The sequence below is a fragment of the Mycena indigotica genome (assembly GCF_014461135.1).
Source record: "Mycena indigotica strain 171206Taipei chromosome Unknown Mind.scaff0014, whole genome shotgun sequence".
Taxonomy (NCBI): Eukaryota; Fungi; Basidiomycota; class Agaricomycetes; order Agaricales; family Mycenaceae; genus Mycena; species Mycena indigotica.
Genome location: NW_023503013.1, coordinates 678,971 through 691,431, shown reverse-complemented (window position 1 = coordinate 691,431; position 12,461 = coordinate 678,971). Strand labels below are relative to the sequence as shown.

Here is a 12,461-nt window from a genome sequence, read left to right as displayed (position 1 = left end):
TAGCTTTTGCATCAAAATAGGGACCAAAAAATATGGTCCAGGGCCCTGATATATATCATATAAGTGAATATATGTGAATATTTTTGGTTCATGTTTTGATACAAAAACTGGTCTAGAAAAGGCTGTTTGATCTGCCCCAAAACCAGTTGACAAAACTGAGTCCATTTATAGTATCTATTTCTCATATAAGCAGGCATATTTGGAACAATTTCTTTTGGGTGCAAATAGAGGTATAAAAAAAATTCTTTTTTTGGTACATTGATTTTAGGTGTATAATGGATCGAAAGGGGCACTGTTTATTCCCAAACTCCCGCAGTGAAGTTCCAACACGCCCTTCGCACCGTTGCGCCGCTGCAGCTATTCAGTCTCCGATCTAAATTGCCATCTCCATATATTCCCGCAATTTGTTGTCGGAGACTTGCAATCCAAGTGGCGCCGGACCCGGAGATGCCCACCAAGGAACGCATGCAGCGAGGACACGGATTCAAGAAGAAGGAGAAAAAATAGAAGAAAAAATAGAGCTCGGCAGAACGCAGACGCTGCAAGTAATACAATAACCCAATAACCTCTGGATCTAGCGAAGCGACGACGGAGATAGCGCGTCCGGTCCTGCGGCGCAGTGCGGGCCCGAACTGCTTATCTCGAGGTGCTTATCAGGGCCAGCTTGAGATGATCTGCTCCAGGTCAAGCTGCTTCAAGTTATTGCTATTATAGCACGCACAGCAGGAGGGCGGCCGGGCGTTTTCCACAGTCTGCGATTCAAGTTAACGTCGACGTTAATCGCAGACCTAAACTCCAGTCAGTCGATTCAAGATTTCAGAATCTGTTACAGGCGATGACCAAAGATCACAATCTATCACCAATCGCAATGCAACCTTGTTCTCTCTATGGATTAATGCATATTCTACAAGTCCTAAATTTCAAGTTGCTTAGCTCGCGGGTCACTTGGAACTTCACAAGTTCACTGACAGTTCTCCCATACCAACCTCATTTTTCCGCCAGTGTCGGCCCAAGTCAATACTACTAACTGCGCTCGAACCAAGAACGCTTCTTCGTCTTGTTATGTACATACAAATAATTTTCTGCCTCTCCTTCAGCCCATGACGCTCGCCAACAGCGCCATCCGGATCTGCAGCGACGATAAGCTCCAGCCTAAAGAAAGAAACGACACGTACAAACAGCCCATAGCGCATCTGCCGGAAGTAGACCGCCCTCCTCGAGTCAAAGTCGACCTCGGGGTCGATTTCTGCCCCAACATCAGTACCATATCAAGGAGAGACTAAATAACGCACCGTTCACGCGCGGCAGCGGGTGCATCACGATCATGTCCTCCTTTGCCCGCGCAAGCACCGCGTGGTCCACCCGATACGCGTCCTTGACCTGCGCCCACGCCGCCTCGCTCTCAAACCGCTCCTTCTGGATCCTGGTCACATATAGCACATCCGTGTCCGCCAGCACCTCGTCCAGCGACTCGCAAATAGTAACCGGCACCCCCGCTTTCCGCGCCACGGCCACCACGCTCGCCGGCATCGCGAGCGTGCTCGGGGAGACAAAGTTGAGCCGGACCGAGTAGAGCGCCAGCAGCGTGACCAGACTGTGCACCGTCCTCCCGTTCTTGAGGTCGCCCAGAAGGGTGATGGTACGCCCGTTCACTGTTCCAAGCTCGGATCGGATGGTGTAGACGTCCAACAGCGCCTAATGGATGTCAACTACGAAGCGAACAAGGAAAAAAAACACTCGCCTGCGTTGGGTGTTCCCCAATCCCATCCCCCGCATTGATAATCGGCACGGGCGAAAACTTGGCCGCAAGCGCCGCACTCCCCATCTCCGGGTGCCGCATCACAATCGCGTCGCCGTAGCACCCAAGAGTCCTCACCGTGTCCGCCAAACTCTCTCCTTTCACCACACTCGACGTGTCCGCGGTCACCTGCACGACCTCCCCGCCACAGCGCTTCATCGCAGCATCAAACGACGAGCTCGTCCTCGTCGACGGCTCGTAGAACAGCGTGCATAGGACCCGCCCCTTGAGGATGTCCAGTGTCCCGTTGCGCTCCACCTGCAGCCGCATTTCGTGGGCCAGCGAAAAGAGGTCGTACATGTCGCGATGTGTGAACTGCTTCACAGACAGGATATGTCGCCTGTGGAAGGCTGGATGCGGAACAAGAGCATGGAATGGGTGAGGAGCGGGGGTTGGTTGAGTCGTGAGATGCGACACGGCCAGAGACATCACGTGCCCGGCCGGGGCCTCCGGTTCCTTCGCCGGCGCCGCGGCGACAGCATGATGGATCGTCGCACTTGAAATATCCCGCCCAAACGGCACAGAAAACAGCGACCCGTCGAGAAACGCCGTATTACCATGCACCACCACCCTGTGGATCGCACCAGTAACGATCTTATCCTCCAGCGGCGACCAGCATGTGTCACGTGCGCCGAACTTGCCCTTGCGCCCAATCACGACCTCAACCTGGGTATTGGCAAGCTCGGGGAGGCCAAAAATGTGCATCGGGTTGTCGTGCAGACGGACGCGGACATCCTCCAACGTCAACCGGCCCTCCTGTACCGCCGTCAACAACAGCGGCAGCGTCTCCTCCAAACCACACCACGCCGACACCTTTCCCCCCTTCGCCTGAGCAAGCCTAAACGGTGTCGCGCCGACCGAAAACGCGTCAATCAGCTCCATCTTCGCCCACAGCGCCTTTTGGTCCTCCACAGCCGGGAGGAACACGCAATCCGGGTACTCCGCGCGCGAAAAGAACAGCGCGTATACCGACACGTCGCACGTGACCTTGAGATGGCGCGCTTTACTGAGCGCGATGAGCAGCAGATCGTCCTGTGCGCGCACATTTGTAACATGCACACTGCGATTGTGCAGCGAGGCGAGCAGGAGGAGTGACGCGAGGTCCGAGCCCTTGGCGTCAGTCACGATGGGTTTGTCGGTGGGCCAGGCGGCAAAGTGCGCCGCCACGGCTGACAAAGGCGTCGATAATGCACTAACGTCGAACGGAATGAAAAGTGCTTTGGCCTCCGCCTGCAGCTCGTCGTCGAGGGATTGTGTGTTGTCTGCGGTAGCAGCGATGCTCAACGCATAATTGCAATGAGCAGTACTGCCAATACTTGCTTTGGCTCGCTCCAACGACGCGCGATCCGAGATACAGCTGCCCAGATCAGCAGGGATGATGACTGCAGTTGCAAATCCAGCGCTGACCGACGCCTGCGTGGCCCGGGCGAGGTCTGCACCGAACTCTGGAACAAACGCAGCAATGTTGACTAATCCGGGGAAGGTATGAGTCCGATGGGAGCTCTTGGAATCGATGCTGGACACGTCAAGCGGGAGATTGCGCACAAGCGCCTCAGCAAGAAGTTTCGCGTTCTTGATATTCGTGATGAGCGGCACCGCAAAGTCGACCGCCATCCGGCGCGTGTGGTACCCCTTGCTGCTGTAGCTGGCTGGGCGGCGGTAGTGGTTTTTGGACGGGAGGTTGATGTACATGTCGATGAGGTTATTCGCAAGATGCTGCGTCAGAGAGTACTCCGACTTTTGCTTGTCCTGCCCTCCTTCTACCAAGGTTTCGAGGTACTGCAAGCAGTTAGATATGGCTGACATAATCAACGACAAATACCTTGCAAGGCACATTATGCTCCGTGAGGAAGTCCGCTGTCCCCGAAGTAGCAAAGATATTATATCCCGCAGCGCTCAGTTTCTGCACCGAAGGTAATATCTCAAGCTTCTCGCGATAACTCCCCACTGAGAACAAAATGTTCTTCTTCGGCGGGACGATCCCAGTGGATATCAGCGCCTTGAGGTACGCTTCGTATTTGTCACGTCCAAAACATGCGACTTCGCCGGTGGACGCCATCTCCACACCCAGGACAGGGTCCGCGCCAGACAGTCGACTGAAACTAAACTGTGGCACCTTGATTCCGACGTAGTCTGCCGGCAGCCCCGCATCTGGGTATGCCTCTACGGGTAAGCCAAGCATGACTTTCGTGGCCATCTCAATCGCATCGATGCCTGTGACTTTGGACACGAATGGGAACGACCTGGCTGCCCGAAGATTGCACTCGATAACCTTGATCTCATTGTTCTTGGCGATGAACTGGATATTGAATGGGCCCGTTACATTGAGCGCGTTCCCGATCTTGGCCGTCGCGTCTTCAATTTGGCGAACGGTTTGTGGATCCAAGTCCTGTGGCGGATGAATAAGCGTCGCGTCGCCCGAGTGCACGCCCGCGTTCTCCACGTGCTCGGAGATGTAATGCATGACCATCTTGCCGTCCTTTGCAACCGCGTCCATCTCAATCTCCTTCGCCTGCTCAATGTATTTTGTGATCACGACCGGGTGGTCACGTGACACATCTGTCGCCTGCGTCAGGTAGTTGGCGAGGTCGTCCACGGTAGACACCACATTCATCGCAGCGCCGGACAGCACATAGGAAGGTCGAACGAGTACAGGATATCCGACTTTTTCGCAGAACGCCTCCGCCTCTGCGTGGCTGGTGAGCTCCTTCCACAGTGGCTGATCAACCCCGATTTCGTCCAGCAGCCGCGAGAACTTGTACCGGTTTTCGGCGGTGTCGATCATCTCTGGCGAAGTCCCGTATATCTTGACATTCTGGCGGTACAGCGGTAGCGCGATGTTGTTTGGCGTCTGCCCACCCATGGACAAAATAACTCCCCGCGACCGCTCTGCATCGTAGATATCCAATATGGTTTCGAGACTGATGTTCTCAAAGTAGAGCCGGTCCGCCTCGTCGTAGTCCGTGCTCACGGTCTCCGGATTGTAGTTGACCATGATCGTCTGGAAGCCCTGGTCCCGCAGGGTGCGAATAGCCCGGACCGCACACCAGTCGAACTCTACAGACGACCCGATCCGGTACACTCCCGACCCAAGCACCATTACACCCCTGTCGTTGAATATAACGTCGTGCTCGCTCGCGTTGTACGTCGTGTAGAGGTAGTTCGTAAACGCAGGGAACTCTGCCGCAACAGTGTCGATTTGCTTCACCCAAGGCGCGATGCTATTCTCTTGCCTCAGTCGGCGAACAGCAAGCTCCGTCGATCCCATGCCTGCCGCAAGCTGTCGGTCAGAGAAGCCCAGCTGTTTCGCGTGCCTCAAGATAGTCGGGTCAATGCTTGATACATTCAGCTCACTGACATAAGATCAATCACGTGGTCGCGACAAGCGAAAATGGCTACTCACGAAATGTGTTGCTCCATCTTGAAGATGTATTGCAGTTTCGTGAGGAACCACTTGTCGATGTTGGTCATCTGCCAGATCTTGTCCACACTGTATCCGCGATGGAAGGCAGTGGAGATGGCAAATATGCGCTTGTCGGTGGGATTGACAAGCTCTTCGTCGATGTCGGCGACGAAATCGTTCTATGAGTAAGATTAGACATGACATAGCAGGTACAAATGATGAATACCTTTGCAAATCCCAGAAATTGGTCATCAACTGCACGAATCGCCTTCTGGAATGTCTCCTCAAACGTGCGTCCGATGCTCATGACTTCGCCCACACTCTTCATGCTGCTGCTGAGCTGCCGACTCACACGCGTAAACTTTGTCAGGTCCCAGCGCGGAATCTTGACGACAACGTAGTCCAAACTCGGCTCGAAGCATGCTGAAGTTACTTTGGTGACCGAGTTCTTTATCTCGTTGAGCGGGATACCGAGACCAAGCTTCGCGGCAATGAATGCAAGTGGATATCCAGTCGCTTTAGATGCAAGAGCCGAAGACCGAGAAAGACGCGCGTTAACCTGTTCGCAGATTAATGGAAATAATATAGAAACACAAGTGAAATTACCTCAATGATGCAATATTCTTGGGAGGCAGGATTTAGTGCATATTGTATATTGCATTCACCGACAACGCCGAGATGGCGAATAACATTGACCGCGGTCGTCCGAAGCATGTTGTAATCCGAGTCCGAAAGTGTCTGCGAGGGAGCTACGACTATCGAGTCGCCTGTATGAATCCCAAGCGGGTCGAAATTCTGCAAAAAAAAATCAAAATCCAATCAGAAAAAAAGGCACAAGACCAACCTCCATATTGCACACAGTGATGCAATTGTCTCTGCAATCGCGAACGACTTCATACTCGATCTCCTTCCATCCCTTCATGCTCCGCTCCACCAACACCTGCGGGCTCGTTGCGAACGCCTTAGCACAAAGCGCGGCTAGCTGCGTCTCATTGCCGGCAAAGCCAGAGCCTAATCCACCCAAAGCATACGCGGCCCGCACAATAACCGGAAAGCCGATGCTCTTCGCCGCGGCGAGCGCTTCCTCCAAATTCGTCGCCGTCGCGCTTTCCGCGCACTTCTCCCCGATCTGCGCCATTGCCGTCGCAAACAGCTGGCGGTCCTCCGTTGTGATGATCGTCTCAATCGGCGTCCCAAGAACTTTGACGCCCAGGCCCGCAAACTCGTCCTTCAGCTTGATGCCCACGTTCAGGGCGGTCTGCCCGCCAAATGTCACGTAAATTCCGTCTGGTTTTTCGTACTTGATAATGCGCCGCACAAACTCAGGTGTGACCGGGAGGAAATACACCTTGTCTGCGAGCCCCTTAGAAGTCGCGATTGTCGCAATGTTGGGATTGACTAGGATTGTGTAGATGCCCTCTTCCTTGAGAGCTTTGATCGCCTGCGACCCGGAGTAGTCAAACTCGCCAGCCTGGCCAATGGACAAACCACCCGATCCAAGAATGACAACCTTGGACACGTTCGCACGTGGGACGCGGCGGTCGTTCTCTTCCCGCTTCCCCCCGGGCATCGAGATAGGTACAAGCACGCCGCTGGTCGCGGCACAATCAGCGACATTGCGAATGAAGACATCAAACAGGAACTCCGTGTCGCGCGGGCCAGGGGTTGATTCCGGATGGAATTGGACACTGAAGAACGGCTTGTCGATGCAGTAGATGCCCTCGTTGCTCCCATCATTGGCGTTTTGGAAGAGTTCTGCCCAGCCATCTGGCAATGTCGCAGTGTCGACCTGGAATCCGTGGTTCTGACTCGTGATATAGCAGCGGCCGGAGAGTGCATCGGTGCAGGGAATATTGTGACCACGATTGCCGTATTTCATTTTGGAAGTCTTCGCACCAGCAGCAAGAGCAAGAAGCTGATGACCGAGACAAATGCCGAAAATTGGATGGTCGGCTTTTTCGAGGGCTTTTTGAAGCATTTCGATAGTGGGCGTAAGCAGAGATGGATCACCGGGCCCATTGGAGACGAAGATTCCATCGTAAGGTTCTGGTTCCGAAAGGAAATCGTAATCCCATGGAACGACTTTTAGGTCGACGCCTCGGTCGATGAAGCAGCGAATCTGATTATATTTCATGCCCACGTCAATGGCAAGAATCCGCAAGGAACGGCCAGTTGGATGAACGCGGGGCGTAGTCGTACTTTTGAAGAGTCGCGGAGCAGTAATAGAGACAGCCGCAACCAGATTAGTTTGGTTTGGGTCAAAGAATGGAATGTCTTCGTAATCTTCGCGCCAGGACTGGGAAGATGGCGGGGAGGATGCTCGTGAAGGGGCACGAGAAGGGGCTTGCGAGCCGGGGACTAGCGGCCGAGCTCGACCAGCGGGAGCTCCAGGCCTACGTGCGAGTATTTTACCCAGCATTGAGCCCTTTTCGCGAATTTTCTTGGTTAGCGCCCGTGTATCTACCCCATAGATTGCGGGAACGTCGTTTTCTTTAAGCCAGGCGCCAAGCGTTGACTTTGCGAGGAAATGGCTGTAGTCTTCCGAGTGGTAGCCGATGACCAATGCTGCGATATGGATTCGGGAAGATTCGAAAGCCAGAGGAAGGTCATCGAGAGGGTTTTTCGGACGTTCTGGGACTCCGTAGTTTCCGACCAACGGATAGGTGAGCACGAGGATCTGACCCTCGTAGGACGGGTCCGTCAACGATTCGGTATAGCCGACCATGCCTAATTGCCCGTTGGGAAGGAACGACAACCGACAAGTCACTGACCAGTTTGGAACACGCACTCGCCCGCGACGCTCTTTTGCGCCCCAAAGGAGATGCCCCGTAACGCTGACCCATCGCTGAGCTCGAGAATCGCATCTTCGACAACTTGCGAGTCCGCAGAGGAGACGATCGGAGGCAAGGGGTCGGGAATGGCGGTCGTCATACGAGAGAGGATAGGCCGCGTCATTCTATTGCAGGGTAGGTTCCCTTCCACGTTGCGTGGAAGGGAAGAGGATTTGCTCGCTTTGGTGGAGCATATATAGAATGATTTGTTGACATCTGTTTTTTTCTGATGACGACGCCGTTATCGATTCAGATAATCAGACGGACGGGCTCGACGGTGTCACGATTGGCTTGACTTTAAGTACTCTCACCCGCAGTTGTGCGCGCCATGAAGAACACGCAAAGACTGCCCACTCGCTCATAGTTTCGCTCTTTGGAACTATACGCAACACTTTGGCGCGAAATTGGATCGTTTGTGAACCTTAGCGGTTGGGTGTGACGCCAGCGTGACTGCCCGGATCAACAAGTGTTGACACTCTTGTTCTTGCCCAGCATGGCGGAGAAGCCTGTTGTACGAAACTGCTCTCGTACGCAGGCGGCCGGCCTTATTTGCGTCTGCGCCAACGCGTGGGGGACCACACTTAGTCGATGTTCGAAGTGCAAACGCGTCTATTATTGTTCTTCGGCGTGCCAAACTCGAGACTGGCCACACCACAAGACCGAATGCAAAGTCCTCAGGCGAGTCAATAAATATGACGCGGATAAGGGGCATACTTTGTCTGATCCTAGCCTGCGACTGGCTTACCATGTCGCGGAGGAGGTGAGCCGTCGCTTCTTTTTCATGTCAAGTCTCCCAGCTCACCCAGATGATTCAAAGCAAGCACGATGTCGGGTCATTTCAGACTCACTGGGACCAAGCCCGTACAGTCAAAATCCACCGCTTATAACGTTCGTCGCTTTTTTGTCTGACAAACCTTGCTCAAGCAGTTGCAGCTACGGTATGAAGTGTCAAGTCTGCTTTCGAACTCCGTTCCACGACATCAACGCTGTCGAATTCACGCCTTGCCCGACCTGCAAGCTTGCCTGGTGGTGCTCCCCCGAATGCGCTTCCGCATTTTCCAAGACCGCACATACAAAACAGCATTGCGAGGACCTTGCATGTGTTGGTGCTACGGATTCGGTATATTCCGCTTACATACACTCACGGAAAAAAGGATTGCACCCAATAGTTCTTCGAGAATTAGAGATGACCCAGCCGGTTTATATCCCACCATCGTCGTTAACTGGCTGGGCCGACTACAGAAAACGAGTCTTCCCTCGATTCGCCTTGGCCGCAGACTTTACTGCACGAGAATTCAGCCATGTCCACCCGCAAGCTACTCGAGCGGTCGAAATGCTCGCGACAGAGCCCACTAGCCTCATCGTTACTCTCCTTCGTGGTCTCGAGATCGCACTTCCCGACCTTCCCACCCGTAAATCGTTGTGCATTCATTTCGTCGGCTCGTCTCTGTTGGAGATTTCGTCCCAGGCAATGAACGAGGAGCTCCTCCACTATCTTCCCCACCTCAAGTCCCTCAAAATGGTCTACGTGGGGCCAGGCGTTGCGTCGATGTCTGAGGGCCAGCCTGAACACACCAATCTCGCCTGTAATGCATGTACAGGCCGCAGACGACTTCGGTTCTCCATCCTCCGTGATGCCACCTATCACGACTTTGCACAAACCTCGACCTTCAGCACACACACGCCGGATTTGATCGCAGGATTCCACACGGGTATGGGCGAGGTCGACACAGACTCGTGGCGCACGTCCGTGTCGCTCATCCTCGCGAAAAAGATACCCGCCCTCTTCACGACGTACTCTTTGCCCGAGGCCATGCACGACACCATTCTCCTGCGCTCACTTGGTGCGGTCTTTGTTAAAGAGCTGGAGCGGAATATCTGGCGCGGCGAAATACCCCACCCGAGGGAACAACAGGACTTGGTGGCGATGGAGGCCAGTCATTATACTAACAACTATTTTTTCATTGTCCGTGGTTCTTCTAATACTGCTTAAAATATGCAGCGCTCCGCTGATACTTCTGACGAAGCACATGCCGCGAGAGTGCGCTCAAGAAACTGAGCAATATGACAAGGAAAATTAGTGAATATGAACTGGTGAAATGGGTCCAGCGGTCGCGATCATCTTGGAGATATCATTGACGATTTCAAGTTCAAGCTGTTGCAAGCAATTCCTCCATCTCCCCGACAGGCTACAGCAAAGAATAGGTCTCAGTCTCACGTGCATCCGCGGATCGCGGGTGCAGAGCCATACCCGCTCGCGGGAGGGTTCACCCAGTCCCTCCATTCCACAGAAAAACATGTCTCGGCTCCACCCGCCGGCGCGTATAAAAGCCCGCCCGCCCACCTTTCCCTTCACTCGTCAGAGCCACCCCGAGCGCATTATCGTCTTCGTTTTCCTTGCGATTACAGACTACAGCGATGCCCTCTACTACGATCTACGACTACCAGACCCGCGTACCGTTCCCCAAGTCGGGGCGGCGCCCGGGCCGGAGCGCGGAGAACCTGGCGGCGCGCAAGCGCGCCAACTTGAAGGTCGTCGGGAAGCGCGCGGTATGTGTTTATCATGATTCTGCATCATGATTGTTCATGTTACTGACGATGTTGCAGGCCCCGCTTCCGGAGGGATACGCGTTCGTCCCGCCGGCGACGGGGCTCGACTTTCCCGCGACCTACCACCTGATCGACGCGGGCCCACAGCATGCGAAGGCGGCGCCGAAGCGCGGCGTCCTCAGGGCGCTCGTAAACGCCGTCGGCCGTGTTGTGCCGGGAGCCTAAATCGCTAAGGTTTCTTTTCCTCGGCTTGCGGGCCGGGCGACAGATGACGGTCTCTGGGCGTGGAGATGCGGTCGGCAGCGTGGGCAGCCTTTGATGGTTGCTCGTGGTAGCGAGATGGTGGCGGGAGCCGTGTCGCATTCCGGTATGTGTTGGCTTCTCTTCGGCGGTTTGGCTGATGCTAAGAGCAGACGCGTCCCGTTCCGACCCCTCGCGTATCCGGTATACCCCGAGGGGGGCGGCGCGCGGCACAGCATGCAGGCCACAGCTGCTGCGTCACGCGCTCGTTTTCCTGGGGAAGGGCCGGCCTCCGCGACCCTCGCGCCCCCTTGTTGCGGGCCCCAGGCTTGTAGCCCGCCCGGACGCGGGCGGGCGACCAAGTGCGCGTTGAGTAAAAAACCGTGCAGATATGACTTGCGCCAGGCTTGGAGATGCGGTCAGGCACATGCGAGGATCTGGGTAGCGAGATGGTGGATCGAATGGACGCAACAAAGGTTAGTCACCTCGCAATCCATTTTATTCCCAAAATTCTGACGCGATTGCCCGGTATGGCTGGTATCGTTTCCTGGGGAAGGGCCGTCCTCCGCGACCCTCGCGCCCCCTTGTCGCGGGCCCCAGGCTTGTAGCCCCGCCCGGACGCGGGCGGGCGACCAAGTGCGCGTTGAGTAAAAAACCGTGCAGATATGACTTGCGCCAGGCTTGGAGATGCGGTCAGGCACATGCGAGGATCTGGGTAGCGAGATGGTGGACCGCATGGACGCAATGGAGGTTAGTCACCTCGCAATCCATTTTATTCCCAAAATTCTGACGCGATTGCCCGGTATCATGGTGGTTACTGTTCCTGGGGAAGGGCCGTCCTCCGCGACCCTCGCGCCCCCTTGTTGCGGGCCCCAGGCTTGTAGCCCAGACGTGGGTGACCAAGTGCGCGTTGAGTAAAAAAGCGTGCCGCAATAGGACTTGCGCCAGGCTTGGAGATGCGGTCGGGCACATGCGAGGATCTGGGTAGCGAGATGGTGGAGAGCACGGAGGGAAGACAGGTCAGTGCTGTGCCATGGCTCGGTTGGTGACGCGGTTGACTGTTCGTGCAGGCAACCTGAGTTCGGCCTGCAAATGGGGAACCTTGAACGCTTGGCTATTCAAGTAAGTATGTGTTTGTTCCACATTGGATACCGCATGTATGTAAGCGTAGCTTGAATGTATAACAGTTTAACCTGCAGCATGATATGTTTCGAACGCACTGCGAGTCAGACTAGTACTCCTGGACGTCCGACGCATGTTGGCTTCGCTTCAAATTGACTGAGAAGTTGGAGCCTTTCCGCTGCCGGTGAGAACGACCAAGTTCGAGTTGTACCAGTGGGTGTAAGTATGTGTGAATCCGGTTGTCGGAGATCTAGATTCTAGAGAAACAGGAGATTCAATAGCGCTCTGAGCGTCGTGGCTGGTTGACTGTTGTTGACGAAGGCTGTTACGTCACGGGTCACACGTAACATCGCGATTCGCAAGTGGCTCTTGACAATGACTGTGAGTCCTGTTTCCAGTGTATTGAGTGTGGAAGACAAATGGACTCCACATAATAAGCCTTTTGGCTACAACATGACCTACAGCCTGAGCGCGCCGGCGGCCGGGCGGAACGCGGGCTTCCACGGTCTGCACGGGG

General features: G+C 54.8%; 2 protein-coding genes across 2 annotated transcripts; one reads left to right on the top strand and one right to left on the bottom strand.

Annotated features, from left to right (window-relative positions):
- Positions 1-1,093: 1,093 nt before the first annotated feature.
- On the bottom strand, positions 1,094-8,156 carry MIND_01306200 (Bifunctional pyrimidine biosynthesis protein; the record flags this gene model as incomplete). Its single annotated transcript, XM_037369521.1, has 10 exons — positions 1,094-1,129; positions 1,176-1,246; positions 1,293-1,695; positions 1,736-3,577; positions 3,621-5,151; positions 5,202-5,380; positions 5,428-5,760; positions 5,808-5,996; positions 6,046-7,928; positions 7,973-8,156. The coding sequence occupies 10 exons, from the start codon at positions 8,154-8,156 to the stop codon at positions 1,094-1,096; spliced, it is 6,651 nt and encodes a 2,216-aa protein (XP_037214019.1).
- A 369-nt stretch (positions 8,157-8,525) lies between these two features.
- On the top strand, positions 8,526-10,025 carry MIND_01306100 (MYND-type domain-containing protein; the record flags this gene model as incomplete). The annotated part of the gene is made up of 3 exons (XM_037369520.1): positions 8,526-8,792; positions 8,850-8,920; positions 8,966-10,025. 3 exons carry the CDS (start codon positions 8,526-8,528, stop codon positions 10,023-10,025), a joined length of 1,398 nt encoding a protein of 465 aa, XP_037214018.1.
- Between the last annotated feature and the right edge of the window lie 2,436 nt (positions 10,026-12,461).